Genomic DNA, 23,154 nt, shown 5'->3' with positions numbered 1-23,154 from the left:
TCCCAACACAATCTGCTTTTGTCTTGCCTTGTGAACCTTTCCTTCAAATGACATGAGATTTATGTAGCACAGAATTTGGAGAAGCTGGTTCCTATAGCTCATCTTACTATTGTTACCTTGACTACCACCTTCCTTGCCCAGCCATCATGACTTCTGATTGTCCTCCACAGATAAAACTGTGAAGCTATGGAAAGTTAGTGAGCGTGATAAGAGGCCAGAAGGCTACAACCTGAAAGATGAGGAGGGCCGTCTCCGGGATCCTGCCACCATCACAACCCTGCGGGTGAGTGTCGCTGTTCCAGCCATGTCTTTCAGCAGCCTGGGCTAGCAGGGGACAGGGGATTGCCCCCCTGAAGTTGGGCATGTGCTGGCCACAACAGCAGATTACAACTTTAATGTGTGGTTGCAGGCACTGGGCAGATTCTCGGCCTACCCATCTCTGGTGGCAGATGGAGGAGTGGGAAAGGTGCCAGGCCCTAATGACTACAAATCCATGTTTCTGTTTTGTCCCCAATGACTTGCCACATGGCCACTGCCAGACATTCTCAGCCTGTCTACTCACATTACCCAGTGTGTCTTGAACACCTTCTGTAGTTGGAATAAGGGGCTCAAGACTAGTGAGGTGGAAAGTCTGACTTTTGCCCTTAAGAGCCCAAGCTTCAGAATCTAACAAACCTGGGTTTGTACCCTGCCACTTACCAGAATCTTCCATGGTGATTGCATTTGTCTTTGTGCTATTTTAGCTAACGACACTACTTAAAAAGGAGGAGCCATTTGATTTAGACCACAGATTACAGGATTTCATTCAGGCTCAGCTGCCTCTATTGTTTCCAGGTTTTGCTGAGGAAGATAGTAAAGTCATATGTAGAGAGGACTCGCTTCGTGGTGGTCAGAAAGCAAAGAGACAGACAGACTAGATGGAACCAGAGACAAGCTATTCTCCAGAGACACATCCTCAGACTTACTCTCTCCTACTGGGCCCTATCTTCCTCTAATTCCACCAAATGATGAACTCAATAATGCATTGACTTGTTGATGAAAGCCTGTATGATCCATTCACCCTTGGGTGACTAGAGAACAGAGGCTCAGCCTTCCACACATGAATCTTTTATGGAGGAAATTGTATTCAAAACAGAGCCTTTGCTTAATCCTTTTGAACTTTAGTCAGACAAGTTATTTTTCCTTTCTTCCCCTGCAACTAAAAGCCCATTGTCTATGAACTTGTGAAAGCCAGGGGTGGAAAGTTCTTCCTCTGTGGCTGTTACGCTCAGCAGGTATATAGACTTTGCTCTCAGCCTGAGTGGCTTCCTTACGGCCTCCAGATGTGCATAGCCTGGTAAGGAGGGGTCCATTACAGCACTCACACTCAAATGGCCCTAACTCTACACAGAGTAAGACAGATGCTCAGACAGAGAGAGTTGTGAACTGTTACTTGTCCAAAGGAGAAAGAGATGGCGTTTGGTTCTGAAAGCCTGGAAAGGCCTCAGAGAGGGTCACTAGTAAAATGAATTTCTAAACATGGAGCATTAAGAGAAGACTCTCTAGCTCAGTGATCTCAACCTCCCTAACGCTACAACCCTTTAATATAGCTCCTCGTGTTGTGACAACCCCTGCAACCATAAAATTACTTTTGTTACTACTTCATTACTGTAATTCTGCTACTTATTATGAATCATAATGCAAATATCTGTGTTTTCCAATGGTCTTAGGCAACCTCTGGGAAGTGGTAGTTTGACTCCCAAAGGCATCATGACCCTCAGGTTGAGAGCCACTGCTCTAGTTATAGGTAAAAGTGATGTAAGACTGGATGGTTTGTTTTGAATCTGTTCAGTGCAAACAGTAAAGTAAGAACATGTTGGGACCAGCCCTAACCCCACAGGACTTCTAGCACTCTAAAGTGTGTTCCCAGACACCAGCTGCTACACAGAGGGCCAAACCTGAAAAGGGAACAGCCAGCAGTGAAGCACATGCCAGTGGGGAGAGAGGATCTCACCCGGGTACAGACGCAGAAGAGGCCACTGGTGATCACTGTGTTCCTTTATCAGCTCACTGATTCATTCATCCATCCATCCATTCATTCATTCATCTATTTGTTCATCAAAGGCTTTCTAACACTCTGCTGGTCACAAGATCGGGCTATTAGGCTTATCCTGTACTGATGGACACCATGTCTTTAGTTGTGTTCCTTTTGAGGCCCCACACACTGGCTGCTCTGTTCTCATGCAAGTTCTCGTGTCAGACCAGGTTGGGGAGGTGTCTGCCTACCCTGCTGTTCTGAAAGTGCAGAGGTTTGGGAGACTTCAAAGAAGCCTGATAAAGGATAGGAAGGTCCAAGCAGGCGGAAGTGGATTAGAAGTATGACTGCACTCCTCTCCTGCTGGGGATGGTGGGTGTTTGACTTGACTCTCCAGTGACTTATCTTTAGAACACAGATGGTCACCATTCACTGTGGTTCTTATGCAGATTCAACCAGACACTGTGTATGTGAAAAAGAGTTTAGCCTGTGTGGTATCTGGCATTCAGAGGATACTCCAAGCTAGCTCCCCACTTAGTGTTACCATCATCAGCAACATCACCAGTCATCACTATCATCATCAGCCTCACCACCATCACCAACGTCATCATCCCTTTTCTTACCCTCAAAGAGTGTGAGTGTGTGTGTGTGTGTGTGTGTAAGAAGGAAATATCATATTTTCTTTTTATATTGTTTTGTTCATTCCATAATCTACTTGTAGATAAGTCGTAAGGAATGTGCCAGAAATATTACAGGAATTAAGACTGTCTTTTATCCCTGAGTCCATGACAGTCCTGTGAGGAAAACAAATTGACTGGGTGTCCCTGAGTTCTGCCATAGATTCTGCCTGTAGCGATACGTTGTTCTGAAAATATTGCTTGCATTCAAAGAAACCGAACTTGTCTAGAACTTGAAGCAAAGTCAATACACCTTGAGATCATTTAAGACTCTGCACTTAACCTGCTGTCCTACTGTGCATGTACTTGGTCTGTTGAAGTTTAACCTGCCTTTAAGAGAGCAATGTAAACAACCTTACTATGCATAGAGGGTCTTAAGTTTTATAGCCTTTATTGACCCTGACCCAGAGTAGTGTCTTTATGTGTTATGGTAATCATTTGCTGAAAGCAGCCAATGGGGTGGAAACAACCTTAAAGCAAATAGTCACCATAAATGTTGGAAGCAAAATAGATACAGGCTGATAGTGTCTGTTTGCAGTAGTGTTTGCTGTTCTGGGTCAGTTAGGACTAGTAACGTTTTCCTTTGAAAAATTCTGTTAAAGATTTCTATCCCATGCTGCATTTTCTGTACTGTTCAATAAAGACAGAGAAAACTCCATTTTTTTATGAACAGACAAACATCAGGCACATGTACATATATACACACTTACAACAGACTACAGACAGACCAGTAACCACATGGTACAGACAGAGGGAAGATACAAGGAGGGAACATTTAAATTTGGGCTCAGTCTTGATCAAATTATTCTAAAAGGAAGTATTTTCTTTTCGTTTCTTAATGTGACACCAGTGCATTTTGGTGCCTCTGAAATTATCTTTAATGTGTTAACTGATACATCTGCCTTTGTTTGCTACGTGCGTGACATTTTTCAGAGCCATCTGCAGTGCCCAGTGTGGCTTCCCATTGCCAATGGCATCTTACGGGATTCCATATATGTGTCTAACTCCTTGGGGGCTCCATCCCAGTGACAGAGAAGAGAGACCTATTTACATTCCCACTAGAGTAGAGATCCACTGTGGCAAGACAACGTTGCTAATGAAGTGAGCTTCAGATCACTCCTGACAGGGGCCCTGAGGTGTAGCTGCCAGTTAGAAAATAACAATTCTAGCTCCAGTTGTTCGTAAAGCTGTGTGGTGCTGGATGGCACCCTCCCTTTTCTTTTTCTCCTTACTTTTAAGCCATTGAGCATAAGATTGGAGAAATTTGAATTCTGAGACCAAATTTGCATTTTTGACACTTGACACTGGGGTTTGTTAAAAGACCAGGGTCTGTGGTCACTGGATTCTACCATCCACCAACCCCCTTAGACTCATGATTTTGTTTTCAACTTCTGTTACTTTTCAATCACGCAAGCAGTAATTACAACAATATAAATGTATTCACTATAAAAATTATGTTACCCATGTTTTACTCCACTCCTCAGTCTGAGGTCTTAAAATAACACCCATTTCATGTAAACATCCACATCCCACACTCTGCCCTTTAAAGCTCCATAAAGGTTTGATGGAGAAAGAAGAAAAAAAAACAAAAACAAAACAACAAAAAGGGAACCCATTCACACAACCCTGAAAACCATAGATTCAGAACAGTGACCCCAAAGAGAGGACACTCCAATGCGACATTAGACTATTCTTTACCAACATACTCTGCCGTCGAAATCTGCACCGCCAGCAACTGTGTCCCCCATCCCCTCCCCTGCAAAGATTTCCACTTGCTCATTTCCACAGTATCCGATTCCACGTGGGTCTTAAGAGTGGGAACATTTAATAACACCTGATAGCTAATTAATCCTCGCTGTGTAACGAACCCATCTTTTTTTTTTTTTTTTTCAATTCTGAGAGGCTCAGCTCCTTAAAAGCATGACTATGAATCTGGCTTTTTTGTTTCTTTAATGGAAGATGCTCTTTCAAATCCAATCACTTGTTACCCAAGGAGCCCAGGAGAAGAATGGCTCCCTGCTCAGCATCCTTATAGACCCAAGATAATCATGATGATAATTGAGTAACACCCACTGGATGCTTTCTTACCTAATGCCTCGGTTCATCTCCAGAACTCACAATGAGGGGAAGTGGGCAGGTATTTGGCAAGGAAGTTGCTGGGATCTAGTCTTTACTGAGTCTCTGCTATACCACATGCATGCTATGCTCTTTGTGTATAGCAAGCTGCCCCAGGAGCTGAGTCCACTGCTCATGACACGAAACTCCAAGAAGGGAGTTCCATGATCAGCTTGCAGGGTTATAAAAGAGACATTGATACACTTTGCTACTGGACCCAGGCTACAGGCTTCAGGAGAAAAAGCAATTTGCTCCTATCTTTCTGTTACTTGTCATTCCAGAGCTAAGACTTAAACCAAAGCCAGGGCTCTGAGACTTATACACATATATCGGGGCTTTACTCCCATATACATGTGTTTGTGTGTGGTGTGAGTACAAGCGTATATGCATGTTCACTTGCATGAGTACACAAGTGTATGTGCAAACACATGTATGTATGCAGGTGAGCATACATGTTCACATGTGTGCGTGCATGTGGAGGCCCAGGGCTGATTCCAAAGTGTCTTCTTTAGTTTCTGTCTACCTTCTTTATCGAGGCAGGGTCTCTCATGTGAACACTGAGCTCACACACAACTTCCACTTGTGTGGGAGATGAAGATCTCAATTCTGATTCTCACCCTTGTAGGCAAATATTTTATACACTGAGCTGTCTTCCTGGCCACTAAAATGTCACTCTTAGCAATCGGTGCCTTTATTATACCTGGTCAGAGGAACTCACAATACACACACACACACACACACACACACACAGAGAGAGACAGAGAGAGAGAGAGAGAGAGAGAGAGAGAGAGAGACTTGCTCTCTCACTCGCTCACATTTTCAGTCATTAAGTTTCCCAAGACAACATGGAGAAACAAACCCCTTGAGTCCTTGTGCAGCTGCACACAGCAAGCTCCTCCATATTCCTCTCCCCTAGGCTCCCAGGGGCGATGGGCCCTTAGAGCCCTTTCTAGGCAACAGGCTTGGTATTCAAGTAAATTACTCAGCCCTGGATGGAAGCGAGGTAGTAAGAAATCACCCTCGGCACTCTCTCCCAGCAGCGTGAGCCTGGAGATACTGTGTGCCTCATTAGAGTTGGTTGACATTGCCCTAGGAACCTAGGCCAGGGTGACATTTGCCTTTAAACCTGCTATAAATAGATTCTCGAAGGTGTGAGCTCTCATGCCGTGACTTGTCATAACTCGTTTTTTCTGAAAGAAGAGGGAGAGGATGGGAGTTAAGTTTTCTAATGGATTTCATTTCCCTCCCAGCTAATGGGAATAGTATTTAAATAACTATATTTATCATATAGTTATTGTTTCTTGGGTGCATTCTGATTGTTAGGTTCCGGCTTATCCTTACACCGGTAAGGATAGTAGTTTTGCCAGGAAGCTTGTATTACTTTCGAGGTCATCGGAAGCCATAGACTCCCTGTCAGTCGTCACCCTGGCGCCACTTTATCAAAGAATTTTTCCTGGAATACTTGATGAGAAGTAGTGCACACCCCTTCCCGGTCACTCTCTGTGTCCTTCATCTGATCTATCTTTCTTAGCGCTGAGCATAACTTAAACCACGTGGTCATCACCTAGCTTGCCTCATCCCTCAGAAGAGTGTACACTCTATGGAAAAGGAGGTGGTGAAGCATCCTCAGTTAGAGCAGTGCATGTGCTGGGCACTAGGTCACCATTTGTCAATAGAATGGATACACCAAAGCAGAGACTAAACATTAGGGGATGCGTAGCATTTGCCCACGTCTCAGGACTCTAAAATGGCCGTGCTGGCATGCAAACTAGTCTGACCCAAAATCTAGTAGTGGTTCTTCATTCCTTCTTCTCCATGGCTTTTGCTCTCTAAGAAAATGCTAATTTGCATGTATAGTGCTGGGGGATTCCATCATTAATTCCCATCTCTCAGATAATACCATCATTAATTCCCATCTCTTGGAAATCCTTGTCAAGGTTTCCTTATTCATGAGCTGTGTTTAGAGGCCCGAGGGCTCTGAAGGGGCTACTTTCCTATTGGGTAGCTTCACAGGGACCAACCGACTCTTCCCTGGATGATTACCTGCTGCTGTGTGTTCCTACTCTGGCCTCCTGCCCATGACCATTTCCACCCACCTCCAAGCTCAGTCACATATTCTTGAAATCTGCAGAACCTACCCGTTTCCACCTTACTGTGACCAGGATGTTCACAAACTATAGGGATGGCTATTTAGACAGCTGCAGGCCAGAGCCTCACAGACATCCACCAGCTGCTGCCTCAACTCTCAGTTTTTATGGGATTAGGTAAATTAGTCTCTCCCAAATCTTTTCATTCCTTTTCCCCATGGCTTTTGCCCATGGAAAAAACTTTTCAATGAAACTATCTATTTAACTACCTGATCTCTTTTTAAGAGAGCTGATTAGACACTCTCCCAGTTTAAGCTGATGACAAATAACTACATTTCTTCAGTCTTTCATTAAGATAGGCTTGAGGCTAAGCAGTTTTTGCATATATTTTACAACTCTGTCCTTTTCATAATCTTATGACTTAGGCAATCGCACCCATTTTAGAGATTTGTAAACTGAGGTACAGAGAGATGAGTGCTGGGTTGACAATTAAAAGACAGTAAGAAGTAGACCCACAAGCAGAGTACAGGTTTATGTGCACTGGAATCCTGCTTTTCACGTGATGAGAGCTGTTTCGGCTTAATCCCTTGATTTATACAAGGATGAGAACTTTTTCAATGCTGGATATGTGATAGGCGTCATACAAACCAGCTCCTATAAAAAGGCAGTCTCAGAAGGACAAATGAGCCACTCCGTCCCCACAGCACAGAGGAGACAAACTGCCTGTGGATCACTTTAAACTATGGCTCTCAGAATGCAGTGTGCTTCGTGGTCACCCAGCATACATTTTAGAAACTTTCACTGGACCACCGCATCACAAGGGATTCTGGTCCCGACCACTTAGATAATAGCCTTCCTAGGCAATCGTGAGGAACTCTGGCACACACACTTACAGAAGTACTGACAGAAGACAGAAGCTCTGTGTTACTTCTCAGTTACTAAGAGTAACACATAAGGTTGCCATGGCAGCACAGAATGGAGGACGTGCAGGGTAAGGGTGGGGTTTCCCAGATCAGTCTTGAGGGCTACACCAGCTTTGATGCTAATGGGCACTGTAGCTGGGATGCAGGAGAATGCACGCTGTTGTTTGCTCCCTTCTGGTGGTGTAGAAGTCCCGTTCCTCATAAGAGGAAGCAGCCGGGTCAGTCCCAGGGCAAACAAATGGTTGAGTCGGGGCTGGCTTTCACTGCCCCTAATTTCAATTTGGCGTTTATGCTTTAATAACCAAGGCCTCTTAGGACATAGAAATGGCCTTCCTCCAACTATTTTTAATTTTTTTAGACTCCATTTTCTGATTTATGGCTGCACTGGGTGCTTGATATACAATCTTTTCACGGCTTCATCTTTCCTGGTGTTTGTTGCCAGTAACAATGGAGTTTTAGCCTCTGCAGTGAAAAATCAATCAAGTCTGTTTCATATTCACAGGCTGGCAACGGCCCTCGACGGCCCCCCTGGATTAGATTAACTTGGTGAATGTGTCACTCTGCCGTGGGTAATTTCTCATCCCTAGCTCCGTCTTCCCCCTCCTACCTCTGCAGGCGTATATTGAGAGCTCTCATTGATTGACTGCCCCCAAAGTGAATACTGGCATGTGATGTGTGTAACGCAGCGGGACGCACATATTCCGTGTTTATGAAAATAAATAATAATTTCTGTTATCATTATTGATTGTTGCCATTATCTGATTGTATCTGTCTGTGTCATGGAGTTTCAGTTATGGGATCAGAGAACACTCTACGGGACCCCAGGCAGCTAGGCTCCAGACAAATCTCCTTGTCTGTAGCCTTTTAGGCATGAGAATTATAAGAGTTCTATTCTTCTTGTCAGCTGATTCCTTTGTTTGATATTCAGGGAGACAATAGTAGTTGTGTTCAACGGTAGCCAAAAGAACTAATTCACTTGGAATTATTAAAGCAGCTAATACTTACTTAGCAAGCATCTGCCGGGTTCCAGAGGCACTTGGCATAACTGAATTTTCCACATAGACCTGTAATGTGAGGGACCAGTGTGGTCCTCATTTTTAGGGGCATGGCACCTGAATCTGGAAAGGTTAAGGAACTTGCCTAACAGGTTAATAAGTGACAGTGCTTAAACTTGAATCTCTGTCTTTCTAATTCCAAAATTCATATGTCTATCCTGCCTCTTATAAAGGCTAGATGTCTTACATATGCATTGAAATTGATGTTTGAGCTCACATCCATGTGAATAAGCTGGGGCAAGAGAGCATCAACAAAGGAGGGTTTGTTGTTTTGTAGGAAAGTAGGAAGGTAGGGTACCTCGAGCTAGGCCATGGCATAAAACATCTAGTCATCAGAGTCAGAAAGTGCCTATGCTCCACCCCACCCCCACACATGTCCCCTGCACATGCACACACACACACATTTACCCAGCTACTCAGAAACTGAAGGAAAGGGGCCAAGGCACTTACCCATGTCTATCCACTATGACCCAGAGAGTACTGTTGGCAGCCATTGCCATAACAGCCTCTAAGATCTATTTCAAACTGAAGCGTCTCTGATGATTTTCAGTTGTTCCTTCTGACTCTCAAAGTCTGCACAGATCAATATGAAAGCAAATTCTATCAAAATAGAGTTGCCTTGACACCAAGGGAGAGATTTGATTTGGATTGATTTGTTGGGACTCTCACTATGGTTGTTAACTCTAGCTGTTTCTTAATCCTGTTAAGCAAGTTCCTTCCCCTCCCATGCAAGTCATATCTTGGGGGCAGCCACCTTGTGCCCAGTGCTACATTCTAACAGTAACCACTAAAGACATTTATTAAGCATGTGCCTTCTGGAATACAGATTATACGCACATTTCATTGTACCCCGACATCATACACATGAAGTGGATAATTCTATGATGCCCGTGTTGCAAATGAGGCACTTGGTTGTTAATCCTGAAGCAACCTGCCCACACCTATAGCTACCAAGCGACAGGGTTGTATTTTAAACCTGTTCAATCTGTCTCCAAAGCCAGTGCTCCTAACACCACCCTGTGTAAGAGTCACCAAGAAGGGGGTCATTCTTTGACCAAATGGCAGCCGTCATCTATAACATAGGAATGACTGGGTATTCTTGCACATGTCAGGATGATAAAATAGGAAGTTGGTGAAGAGTCAGAGCTACTGCAATCCGCACTCACTCCCTAATGATGCCACATCACCCTCATCCCAGAGGAACTTGTGGCATGCTGCATTTGACATACTGCAGTTAGATCCAACATAGTCAGCGATCAGAATCCTATACCTGGCTTAGGATCGAGTTATCCATGTAGCCTGCTCCCCAGTCCTTTAGAATGTGCCCATGGCCTAATCCTCAACAGGAGTAAGATGCTGAAACACCCAATGGTATCAGAAAAGCATCAGATGTGACCAAAACAAAAACCAAATGTTTCCACGGTGTTGGGTGTCATCTAATCTTGAGACACCATGGTCGGAGTTTAGACATCCCAGGTTCTGGAAGGCTCTCCCTCCTTACCTTTGGTCATTCCATGATGTGAATTCAGGGATGGACTGTGGGAAGGTTTACCTAACCCTGAGCACAGGCAGCCTGATGGTCTTTCTCAAGTTTTACAGACATAGAGAGTGTCACCATTTTAGCCCTCGTTCACACTGTCCCAGAGAAGTGCGTTCCTCCTATCTTTCATCTAAGTAATTTCAGGTTATACTTTTAAAAGTAAGTAAAAACTCAGGTAGTACTGGATGATGAAAGTGGGAAAGATTGTCTAAGTCTTTGAAATGGGTGTGCGGGCATGTATATGCTCATGGTTTAACATACCTGAGAGTGTTAATAGACCTGACTTAGATTTGTTTTCCAAATTGACATCCTTAGCAGATCAAATGTGTGTGTGTCAGACTCCCTTTTCCTACCAAGTTATACTAAGAAATTAATTTGAAATCACAAGAGGGTTTCTAGGTCCTCTGCTCATTATACATAAGATCTTTGTAGAAAATAATTAACACAAATGGATTTAGAATTAAGCCCAACAGAGGACATGATCACTTTGATCTTAGGACATTGCCAACGAAGCACGAGCTGATGCATTGATGTAAGCATTTTAAACACCAGTCCTCTCCAGACAGCCAAGATTTTGAAATACATCCCTGGGGGGGGTTGTGGATGTGAAGATACTATCTTTTCTTTGATGCATAAAACAAGAAACAGTTGCAGGAAAACTTATATGAAGGATAGTTTTATATTTTTTTAAAAAAAAGCTTATTCTCAACAAAGAATTTTTTGGTTTCCTTAGAATGGTTGAGCTACAGGAAAAAATCATTTCACCTAGAAGGTGTTTACTGGGGTCAGTGTTTAATGCCTTCCTCTTTATTATAGAAGTGTTCAAAGCTACCAGAGCACATAAACAATCTCACAAATGCATCTTGCTGGAGTAATGTAGGAAGTTATGGTTTAAGCATATTTAAACAAATCCATTTTCAGAGTTTCTGTGAAACTTTAAGAAATTAATGTGTACTATCTAGAAAGGATTTGAAGTGAAATAATTTTCCATCAAAAATACTTATCCATAAGGAACCTTTTCCTCGAATTAGGAAGTAATTACTGTTCATAATAGTCTACTAAACATGTAATCTGTGGCCAATGCAGGAGAATCATCTGTGACACTAGGCCACCCATCTGTTACTCTGACACTCCTCTTTTCCATGAAAGCTAGTTCACTCTAGCTCCTCTTTAGTTCATGAAGCTAGTCACTGATTCTGGTTCAAACAATAGGTCAGCGATCTATTTTGGAGGTGGTATAGCAATGAACCTCATTTTGTAAACTGCTGGCTGAAAGACGTGGGTCTGTGAACAGGAGTTCTCCCCTCCCAGTCAGGGTCACCTCATGGTGAAAGATACTTGGTAGAACTTCCTCCTAGTCAACTGAAAACATCCTTCTGCCTGACGCCATGCCAAGCAGGCACTGTACCCACATTTATTCTTTACTCTAATCCCATGTCAGGATTGAGGAGACTTATGTCCCAGATGGAGGAGTGACTCCTATAAAGTAACTCCGCTAGCAAATGCAGACCCATTGTATCCTCCTAACTTCTCAGCTGCACCCCCCTTACCCTTGACCTCCATGTTAGCTAGACTCCCAAAGGCAGTGGCTTCTCCTGCTGTAGCCAATTCAGATCTAGCCTACGTCCAATAAGTTCTTGAAACAGAAATTCCACATTAGGTCATGAAAACATCTCCATCTTATATAATTTCTATCTAATCTACTATGTATATGAACCTTTCAGTCTTCATACAAACAATTATAGGAAGCGTATATAATTCTCACTCTGATGAGTCTTAGATCTCATGAGTTTGAAACATACCTTTTAAAATAGTGGAAAAACCAATGTGTCCTTGCTTGTCACTACAGCAAATCTTGTTACAAACTTAGAAAAAACTTGTCTCATCATAGTGCCATGCCCAGGTAGACAAACATGACAGAGAATGAAGCCGAAGGATCAGGAGTTCAAGGTCAGTCTACAGAGAAGTTTGGCTGCTGATGTACTCAGTTTTAGAATGCTCATCCGGCATGTGAACAGCCCAAGGCTTGAATCACAGTACCACACAAAATCAGGCATGGCAGGCAGCACATCCTGTGGTTCCAACACTCAGTAGGAGACTCAGAAAGCTCTAAGTCATTTTTACTATATATCAAGTTCAATTCCATGAAACCCTGTCTAAAGAGAAGAAAGTAGAAGAGAGAAGAAAGGGGAGGAGAGAAGCTGAGTTCCCTTTCACACTTTGCAGGAAAGCAAGGGACATGCAGAAGGCCAAGGTCACACATAGGAGTCATCATAGCGTAGTATGGGAAGAAAGAGGGTGACAGGAACACCAGGCACGTGTGGAGGGGAGTGCAGTACCACCCAGACTACACCAAGCACCACAGGCTATATTAAGGACCCTGGTCTGCCCTGGTTTGCATTCTCTGATCTGCATGGGTAGTTCTTTTGGAACAGCCCTTCTTTGCTTGGATGGCTAAATAGTCTGTACCCACAACAGAAAATAAACCCAAACTAGGGGAGCTGCATGCATAGGTGGCGACAGAGTTTAAATTCAAGAAGCAAGTGCCACTTGTCAGTTAGGCCATGTTGCCCTCTAGCCCCTGACTGCCACTATTTTGATACATGGTAGGGCATGGCCTTCACCTCCCTCCTCCAATACCAAGGTGTCCTCCCCACAAGGTGAACCCTTCTATGAATGATTAAATTGTTTGAGGGCCATAGAATCTGACAGCTCCCTATTACACAAAGGAAAAGATAAGCTTCCTATTAGTCCTGCGAATGGAGGAAGTCAAGACGGAGTACACCTGTCAGAGCCGCTTACAACATATAAATCATCACCTCCATCTTCCATGCAGACTGGTGCTGGGGAGAGAAAGAAATGACTGGGGTTGGTTAGGAGTGCAGCACCCTGGAAAGAGCTCCTCCTTAGCATCAAAGACAGATTTGCTTTCCTGTCCATGCAAAGAAATCAGAGCTCCATACCCAGAGGAATGACAGAGACAAACGCCCATGGGTTCCTGGAAGGGACCATTTGTTTCTCAGACATTTGCCAACATCTTCTAATGTAGCAATAGAAGCCATAGGAATTTCCTCAGACTCCAAGAGGATGGCACCTGCTATCTCTCTGATCCTCGATGTTCCCATTGTATAACCAACCTAACAATTGTAGATGTTATTCCTGACTTTTTTCCTTTCATTCACAGGCATAGATTCTGACACGAGCCAAACATAGTTTAGCCTGTGTCACAGTCTAGGACATCAGGGTATCTCCAGGCACACACTAACAACATAAACCTTAGAAAGAAAAAAGAAAAAAGAAAAAAGAAAAAAGCAAATTAAGGACAGCAAGTCAAAACGAATAAAGATTTTTACAATTTAAAGTTAGGTCTGGAGTGATGGCTCGGTGGTTAAGAACACTTGCTGCTCTTTCAGAGGACCTGGGCTTGGTTCCCAACACCCATAAGATGACTTGTGACCACCTGTACCTCCAGTTCCAGGGGGTCTGATGCCCTCTTCCCATGTATATGGTGCATATACGTTCAAGTGTAATAATCAAATGCTCTTTGCATTGTATATCGTACCAAACACCAAGTGCCTTGCAGAATGTGAGAGCCTAGAAGATTCCACCTGGAGAGGGACCAGCACTGAATGGCCTCTTGTTGTGCACAGAGGCTGAGAGACACTGAGTTGTGAGCCTACTCTGGGGTGTTTGGAACAAGCAGACAAAGCCAGGGGAAGAAGCTCATCTCTAGCTCTTACAAGCTTTATGCCCTCTCTTTCTCCATGTCCCTTGAGTTTTCGGTGTAGAAGTTGTGTTGTGCATGTCTGTCACCTGGAGTCGAGCATCTCACAGTCAGCCGTTCTCTCTAAGTATGGATGAGCTGGCATTAGGAAGTAAACCCACCCGAGTCTCTGCAGTAAGTGATGTGAGTGGGTCCTCCACCCTATAATGAGTTTTAAGAGAACCTTTAAGTTCTCTCTGAGACAGGAGAGGTCTTCTGAGGCGTGACTCCCTCAGAAGCTGCAGCCACATCTCTGCATCTCCACGAAGGACCCTGGGTGTTGGCAGGAACGGAAACCTGAGGGGAAGCTATTTAAAGCCCCTCAAGACTCTTGGCTGCAAATCTCAGCTTCCATTTGTCAGTCATCCAAATACAGAATTCTGTGCCTGAACCAGAGCTTACCCTTAGATCACATAATCCACTGTCAAATGCTATATATTCCATGCCTTTCCTTTGTGGGTACAAATAAAGGACTAACATTTGAAAACTACTTCTGAGTGGTAGGTTATCTTTCCTTAAAGGCAAGATGAAAAGTTCTGTTTCTTGTTTGTCTTGACCACTAATAGAAAAATAAGAGTATCCACCCCCCCCGAAGTTTATTAGCCCCTTTTACATTCTCCAACTTGGGCCGAGGGGGGTGGGGGAGTGCGCAATGGCTTAGTCCATAAAGTGGTCACTTTGCAAGAGCATAGACCTGAACCTGGACCACCAGGTCCCATATGAAAGCCAGGTGTGGTAGTGAGTGTCTGTTGTCCTATGGGGCTGCTGTAATCCTAGCGTGGGTGGGATAGTAGAGATAGGCTGATCCCGAGCTCCTCGGTGGGCCAGTTTAGCCAGCTGGAGAATGCCAAGTTCATTGAGAGACCTTGTCTTAGAACATTTAAATGGAGAGTGATTGGAGAAGACACACAATGTCAACCCCTGGTCTAACACACACACACACACACACACACACACACACACACATACTTATACACATATACACATATATACATATACTCACAAATATACACATATACACATACTCACAAATATACACATATACACACATATACACATAAATGCATATATATAAACACACACATATACATGCACAAATACACACACATACATTACACACACATACACACATTTATACACATACATACACGTACAAACATATACACACATATACACAAACATATACACACACATACATACACATATACACACACATACACAGACATGTAGGGGTTAATGGGGAGAAGTGATTACAACTTTTGAAAAACTGAACTGCAACACGGAACACCAGAAGTGTCCTCTAAAGAACCCACCATCTTAATTAGCCCGCTTTTCTTATAGAAATGACCCCATCAGCATTAGTACTAAGGTAGATTATCAAAGAGAACTAGACTTCTCCATATTTACGTTTGGTAAGACTGTGTCTTCATGTAATTTCTGATTATCGAATGGAATCAGATGCCGCAGCACAGGCAGACATTAGTTCCTTCTTGGGAAGAAAAAAAAATTATGAGCGATGCAAGCAGTGTATATGCTGAGAGAGTACATTCCAAACACGCTACAAACTTAGCCCGCCTAAATCTGCAACCCTAGAAAATGAAAATGTCTCACTATATTTGGTGCCGTAAACCAAGATCTAGGTTTATCTTACTTTCTACAATTTAAGATTAAAAAAAATGCATGTGTGGTTATAAATAGACCCAGAATAGAATGCCATTTAAACTAGCAGTTCTCGTGAAGAAAAAATAAGCAATTGGGGAACATATTGAGTTAGGCTCCAGGGAGAACATCAAAATTTGTTGCGTTCTCTGCAGGCATGTGCACGGAGAAGGGTGTTTCCTGCCACCTTCAGGGTTTACATGCGACACCTTACCATCGTGCCATTGTAGCTTCTGTTCTCTCCAGCTGCCCGTACTCATCGGTTCCGGCAGCAGTCTCTGCTCCTGAGACAATAAGGCTTTACACTGGGACAAAGCATCTCCCATCTCTAGCAGCATCCCTGAGAAGCTTTTCTATTGATTCTAGGCTGCAGAAACCCTTTGAGCCCTGGTAGGGCAAGTCTAGGACATCTCTTGAGTGCTCAAGCCTCAGCAGTCTGTCAGCAAGAGCCCAGGTCTGCTACGTGCATTGAGTTCTTCAACATCAAAGCCAATACTTGGCTTTCAGAGGCCTGAAGATAAGAATCGCACTTCCTCCTTTTCTCCTGAGAAACGCACATCTTCTCCCTTGCTTCTCTTGATGTCTTCCATTCTGCACACGGAAGCAAATAACTTTCCATCCACGTGTCTTTCTATTGGGCACACATCAGCCACTGAAGCTCCAACAGCCTGCTTTCCTCTTGGCCACTTCCATTCTCCTTGCAGATGGGAGTCGGGGAAGCGCACTGTTTTTCTTTTTAAACTCTAGCTGTCTGTCTTTCTCTTGCTCTCTTTTTGCACATCATTTAATTTAGTTCTCAATCCAACCATCCTGCTCTGTTCCTTACACTGGGACTTCTACACACTCTAGAGCAGTGGATTTTAACCTTCCCAGTACTGTGACCCTTTAATACAGTTCCTCACATTGTGGTGACCCCCCCCAACCATAAATGTATTGCTGCTTCGCAGCTCTAATTTTGCTAGTGTTATGAATCATAATGAAAATATCTGATATGCAGGAAATCTGATGTGCGAGCTCTGTGAACACAAAGAGGTCACAACCTTGAGAACCGCTGATCTAGAAGCTAAGGAGACTCTCATCCCCTAAGGGGAATCTCAGCCCCTTGTCTTACTGCACAGGGACATCAGTGGGCTTTGAGGTCACAGAAGCTGTGGCTGGAAAGAAAGACATGGTAAGGCTTCAGCAACCATTGTCTACAGGGGGTATCATGTGGGCTTACTGAGAAAAATGAGACCTCCCGGCAGAGAGGTACCTGGTCTTGGCTATTTGAATATGCTTGGCCCAGGGAGTCACCCTATCAGGGGGTGTGACCTTATTAGAGTAGCTGTGGCCTTGTCGGAGGAAGTGCGTTGCTGTGGGGGTGGGCTTTGGTCTCCTCCTATGCTCAGGCTCCACCCAGTGTGGAAGAGCGCTTCCTCCTAGCTGCCTGCAGATGCCAGTCTTCTCCTGGTTCCCTTTGGAACAACATGTAGACTGCTTAGCCTCTTCTCCGATTCTATGTTTCCCTACCTCGATGATAATGGACTGAACGTCTGAACCTTGAAGCTAGCTCCAGTTAAACTTGGCCCTAAAAGACACTTATTCATGGTGTCTCTTCACAGCAATGGAAACCCTAAGACACTGGGTAATGAAGCTTAATGAAAGCACTTGTCTGATTAGGCGTGTGGGAGAACGTGCTTGATGAGGTCACACATGACCGGCCCACAGGATTAGATGCCATCAGGGCTACAGGAAGCAAGTGTCCAAGACACAGGATCTGAAGGCCTCTGCCACACATGGAATGGGAGAGGAGCCCTCTATGTGCAGCCAGGCATCCCCACTGTGGAGGAAAACCATGTCAAACCAAGCCCTCCAGTTCCCTCTTATGACAGTAAGAGTGAGTTAGCAATGAACAACCTAACAGAGATCTAATATTGTACTTGATGAAATATAGACCCCCCACATACGAGGCCACAACTTCTGCCCTGGAATTCACCGTGTGGCCTCTCAGATGCTAGAATCACAGGGATAGAACACCAGGCCTGGAAAAATAAATTTTCTATAAAAACTAAAGCCACCCATATGAACCATCATTCTGGGTAGTGTTGAGGTTGCTTTCCCTTGTCCCGATTTTCTCAAAGCGTAGGATGTTTACAGTAATGGCAGACACGGGCTCAGGCAGCATCACAAAAACCAGGAACTCAGTATGCCCTGTTTCCTTTTGACCATTCTGGTTACGCCAAGCCTGGCTTTTGCTATGACAGTCCTAACCTCTCTCAGAACACTTAGAAATATGTGTTCTGTTTTACATTTTATTTTATTCATAGCTAACTTTAAACCCTAAGTCTTTCCCAGTGACTGAATCTGACTAGAATTTAAACACTTTTTTTTCCAATCTATTTTTATAAGGTTTGACAATTCATCTGAATCCGTTGTGTTTTCAGTCTGATGCATTACACTGATGTGAAATTCCTGGTCAAAATGAATGCAGTGAACTAAAATATAGATCAAGTTAAAGTAAATGGTAAATAAATAGCAACACATGCAAAACATATAAAATTTAAAAATCTAAAGGGAATCCTGAGTGCCTGGGTTTTAATGAGCACTGGTCTCAATGTTCTTCCAGTATTTGAGGCACTTTTAAAAATCAGTTTACCCCATACCAACTGAGCTAGGTCTCAGATTGCCCATCTCAGAGGCCGACGTTCCCTCTTCCTCTCACATGATTCTGATGAAAAACTGTACTAGAAGTCCGTGAATAAGAAAATCTTCCATTTCCTTTATTTTCAAAGCTTTCTGTCTGGACACATACTTGCTTGGGTGGGTTCTAGGTACATAATGTGTTTTGCTTGCAAGTTTGCAATAGTGATTTTTATCTTCAGAAAAGTTTTCTAGCATTCATTCAACAAAAATGTGCTGAGAATCTATGTGTAATTCCCTGAGGGCTAAAGAGACCACGTGACTAGGAGGCCCTGCCACCGTGGAACTAGTACAAGTCTGTCATCTACGCTGAGATCTCTCTTTCTCCTGCTTATAATTGTGTCTCTGCTTAATCCCACCTGCATGAATATAAAACCATCAAATGTCTACCAACCTCCCTTTTCCCTCTTGTGTTTGCCCCATTTTTAAACACCCAGAAAACCTTAACTCTTGTCTGTGCTTTAAGTTACTCCCCATATCCCACCTATGCCGTTAACTAAACAGCTTCATGCTTATGATGTGATCTAACCCCACTGAGCTTCCAGAGATTTTCGTGCAGTTTACAAGAGGTAGTATGTGCCGAGCTTATGGGAAACCAGAAAGAGTGGGAAAATGGCAACTTTAGAGTGACTACGTTCCTAAGTCATCCCACCAAAACAAAGGTCAGAACTCATTAAAACAAACAAACAAACAAACAAACAAACAAACAAACTCTTGTAAAGAATCCTTATGTCCCCAGGATGCTTCAGTTTTTACAAACTCTGTACAGGATAATGTGATATTAAGGTGTAGATATTGAAAGATATTTGGTAAGCTATGCAAAAGCGAAGGGCATTTTATAAGAAGTCCACATCAGTATGCTTCGGTGGCCCATCCAGCACACCAAGACGCTGAGCCGTGAGAGCCACCTCGTTTGTCTACACATGGCAGTTTGCTGCCTGCCTTCCTTGTGCTCACCAGGGGCCTCTGCCCACAGCAGGGACACAGTGGTAATGGTTATCAATGTGAGGATTTATTTCCCTCTTTTGTGTATGTGAACATGATAATCCACACATTAAATGCACGTGATGGGACTCACGTGCAGGACGTTTTGTGGTCAAATGCAGGGATGATTTTTTTTTTGTAGTATTAACATTTTTTGGAGTTTTTAAAAATTCACTTTACATCCTGATTACAGACCCTCCTCTCCTCCCCTCCCAGTCTGACCTTCAATAACTTTCCCCCCATTACCTCTCCCCTTCTCTTCAGAGAAGGCAAAGCCCTCCATGGGTACTAACCTGCCCTGGAACATTACGTCACAGCAGGACTAAAGGTATCCTTTTCCACTGAGGCTAGACAAGGCAGCTTAGCTAGGTGAAGGAGACCCAAAGGCAGGCAACAGAGGCAGAGACAGCCCCTGCTCCAATTGTTAGGAGATCCACATGAAGACCATGCTGCGCATCTTCTACAAATGTGTAGGGGGCCTAAGTAAGTCCAGCCATGCATGCTCTTTGGTTGGTGGTTTAGTCTCTGTGAGCTCCCAGGAGCCCAAGTTAGTTGGCTCTGTGGCATCCTTGACCCCTCTGACTCCCTCAATGCTTTGCTCAACTCTTCTACAAGTCTCCCCAAGATCTGCCTGATGATTTTCTGTGGGTCTCTGCATCTGTCGCCGTCAGCTGCTGGATGAAACCTCTCAGAAGACAGTTATACTAGGCTCCTGTCTGCAAGCATAGCAGATTATCATTAATAGTGTCAGAGTTTTGCCCTCTCCCATGGGATGGGTCTCAGGTTGGGTCAGTCATTAGTTGGCCACTAGCTCAATCCCTGCTCCATTTTGCCCCTAACATCTTGTACACAGGTCAAATTTTGGGTCAAAGGTTTTGTGGGTGGGTTGGTGTCCCCCTCCCTCCACTAGAAGTCTTAATTGACTATAGGAGTTGGCCACTTCAGTCTCTATATCCCCTGTTGCTAGGAGTCTCAGCTAGGGTCACCCCCATAGACTCTTAGGAACCTGTCCTATCCCAGGTCTCTGGTTCATCCCAGAGATGCCCCAGCATTACCAACTTCCGTTCTTTCTCCCACCCTACATCCTGCTCTCCTCACACCTGAACTCTATCTAGTTGTTCTCCCCACCCCCTCTCCCACTCCGTTCCTCCCTCCATCCACCTCTAATGTCTATTTTATATCCCCTTCTGAGTGAAATTCAAGCATCCTCCCTTATTACGTCCCTTCATTGGGTCTGTGGGTTGTAGCATGGTTATCCTGTACTTTATGGCTAACATCCGCTTATAAGTGAGTGCATGACATGAATGCAGGGATTTGAGTGATTCGAGTTTGTCCCTTTCTCCCTCTGTGTAGTCAGCAGTGTTTTGTTGTTTTGTTTTGTTTTGCTTTTTTATTTATTTATTTTAAGATTTTCCTTTCTGTAAGGTTCAGAGCTTTCCAATTTTGTCAACGAGGCTAATAGCTTTGACCTTTGGAAAAATAATTCATACCCTTCCCTTCAGGAAGAGAGAAAAAGTACTGGGATTTTCAAGTCCATGATCAAGCCTTGCTATAGCCTCTGAGCCACCACCCTTTTTTAATCGATCACCTCTCACTAAATCAGAGAACAAAGAGTCTGAGATGAGTCAGAAAATGGATGGTGACTGGGACCTTGAAAGAAATAGCCACAGGACACGACCTTAAAGGACAAGGCCTATTGTTGAGTGTGGAGAAAAGAATCAGCTGATCATGTGTAGGATGTGGAAACACAGCCTGTATAAAGGGCAGAAGATCTCAGGCTCTTGCTGGACAATAAAATGGTGCATTGTTCCAAGAGATGCAATTATATAAGCTTATATCATCCGGGATGAACCTCCTCCTTTTTTTTTCACCATTTACCTACTTGGTATGGTTTATAGTTTAATTTTAAAAAGAATGTTACAGGACTGGGGGTGTACTTGCCTAGGATGCTCAAAGTCCTGAGTTCAAGCAGCAGAAAAGCCACACAGGAGGGGTAGGGGCAGGGCAAGGGACAAGGGAAGAGAGGGTCATTTCTACAAAAAGGGCTCACTGAACTTCTATGATTGGAAGAAAAATTATATGAGAGATAAATGGACTCAGTGCTTGAAGATTTGTAAGTGACATTCCAAACATAATTTCTGCCTGTGGAATAGTAACTAATTAGTTTTGCTATCCTTGAACGAAGAACCATTAGCGAGAAGTGACCCCAGGAAAATGCTGGGTTAAAGAAGGAAACTAGAGATCTGCTTTCTTAGGGCTCTCACAGCTGTCGATTACTGTCCACGGGATGGGGTGCATGCACAGAATAAAGAACGCTCTATTAACAGTGACAGTGGGAGCCATGAGGTAGGAAAGGGCCAGGGAGATGAAAGTGGGAAGATCACAGAAAAAAGTGGAGAGTAAGTCCAAGGGCACTGACAGCCTACGAGAGGATCTGGTCCCTCCAGTCTTCTGCTTCGCATCGCTCCTACTGCACCCTCTCCATGGTAATGATGCTGACAGTCCCAGAAAGCAGCTCTTACCTCACAGGACTAGGGATGTTTGCTCACTAGAGGGCTTGGCTTTCCCCAGGACGAGGCAAACACATGATGAAGAAATCATTTATTGTCATTATATGTGTTTGTTAATTTAGTGTGTGTGTGTGTGTGTGTGTGTGTGTGTGTGTGTGTGTGTTCACACACCTTCAGGAATACGTGTGGAAATCTGAGGACAGCTTTAATTACTCCCTTCTCTCTCCTTCCATGCCACCATGTAAATATTAGAGATCAAACAGATCCTCAGCCATGGTGGCAAGAATCTTTTGCTGCTGAGCCATCTTGCTGGCCAAACGGTTCCTTATGCATGTGGTCTTACTTTGTTGACAAGGCTCATGGGTAATCACCTACCTCTCAGCCTCTCAGTAGCTAGAGCTATGGGCCAGACTGAACAAGACTAAGAGTGCTGTCCTGGTGAAATACTGGATACGGTGATTTTTTTTCCTTTTTTTAAAAAAATTAATGTGTAAATTTGATGAATAAGGCAACCAAATAAACTGAAACAATTAAATGTTTCCTAATTGTAGAAAGTTCATAAGGGATTAATAATTGCATTCTAGGATGCTCTTTGTCAATGTCTGAAAACTAAGCAAAGTGGAGTAGAGCAAAAAGCATGTATAGAAAAGTCAGTTTGCATTATTACTGTTTTAAAATATCTTAATATTTTTATTAATTCTTTGAAAGTTTCATACAATGTTTATGTTTTTTCATATTTATCCCCAAGTCTTATTTACCCCCAAGTCTTCCCTTGACTCCCTGATGTAACCCACTTCCCTGGTCCTCAATTTTGTGTTCTCTTTTTTTCCCATTCCTTCTCTTTTTGTTACAAAAGGAAAATACATTTATATCAGTAAGTCAGATAATAGCATATTAAGACTCTGCCCAAGGTAAGAATGTTACTGTTTTGGGGGTGAGTGTTTCTATATCTTCCTTGTGTTTCTATCTGAACATGTTGTTATTAACAGCAGTGGATGAATACGATTCTCATACTAGCCACACTGTTTAGCTATATGGATTGTCCTCTGAGTGAATTAATCTTTGAAATGGAAATAGTTCTAGAGTATAGGCACACTGTTACTTATTCAGCCTCTCCTTCAAAGGAGTCTGATTTTGATATAATGTAA

At 43.5% G+C, this 23,154-nt stretch overlaps 1 protein-coding gene across 1 annotated transcript in view; it reads left to right on the top strand.

The window, feature by feature from the left end:
* Ppp2r2b (protein phosphatase 2 regulatory subunit Bbeta) overlaps window positions 1-23,154 on the top strand; it is a gene marked incomplete at its 5' end in the record, with an annotated part of 103,477 nt that overhangs the window by 9,932 nt on the left and 70,391 nt on the right. Inside the window, one exon of the mRNA XM_032886016.1 lies at window positions 171-283. Within this exon, the coding sequence (XP_032741907.1) occupies window positions 171-283 (113 nt within the window). The remainder of the gene's footprint in view (window positions 1-170; window positions 284-23,154) is intronic.

This window comes from Rattus rattus, chromosome 15, assembly GCF_011064425.1.
Source record: "Rattus rattus isolate New Zealand chromosome 15, Rrattus_CSIRO_v1, whole genome shotgun sequence".
NCBI classification, from domain to species: domain Eukaryota; kingdom Metazoa; phylum Chordata; class Mammalia; order Rodentia; family Muridae; genus Rattus; species Rattus rattus.
This window is presented reverse-complemented; position numbering and strand designations above follow the sequence as displayed.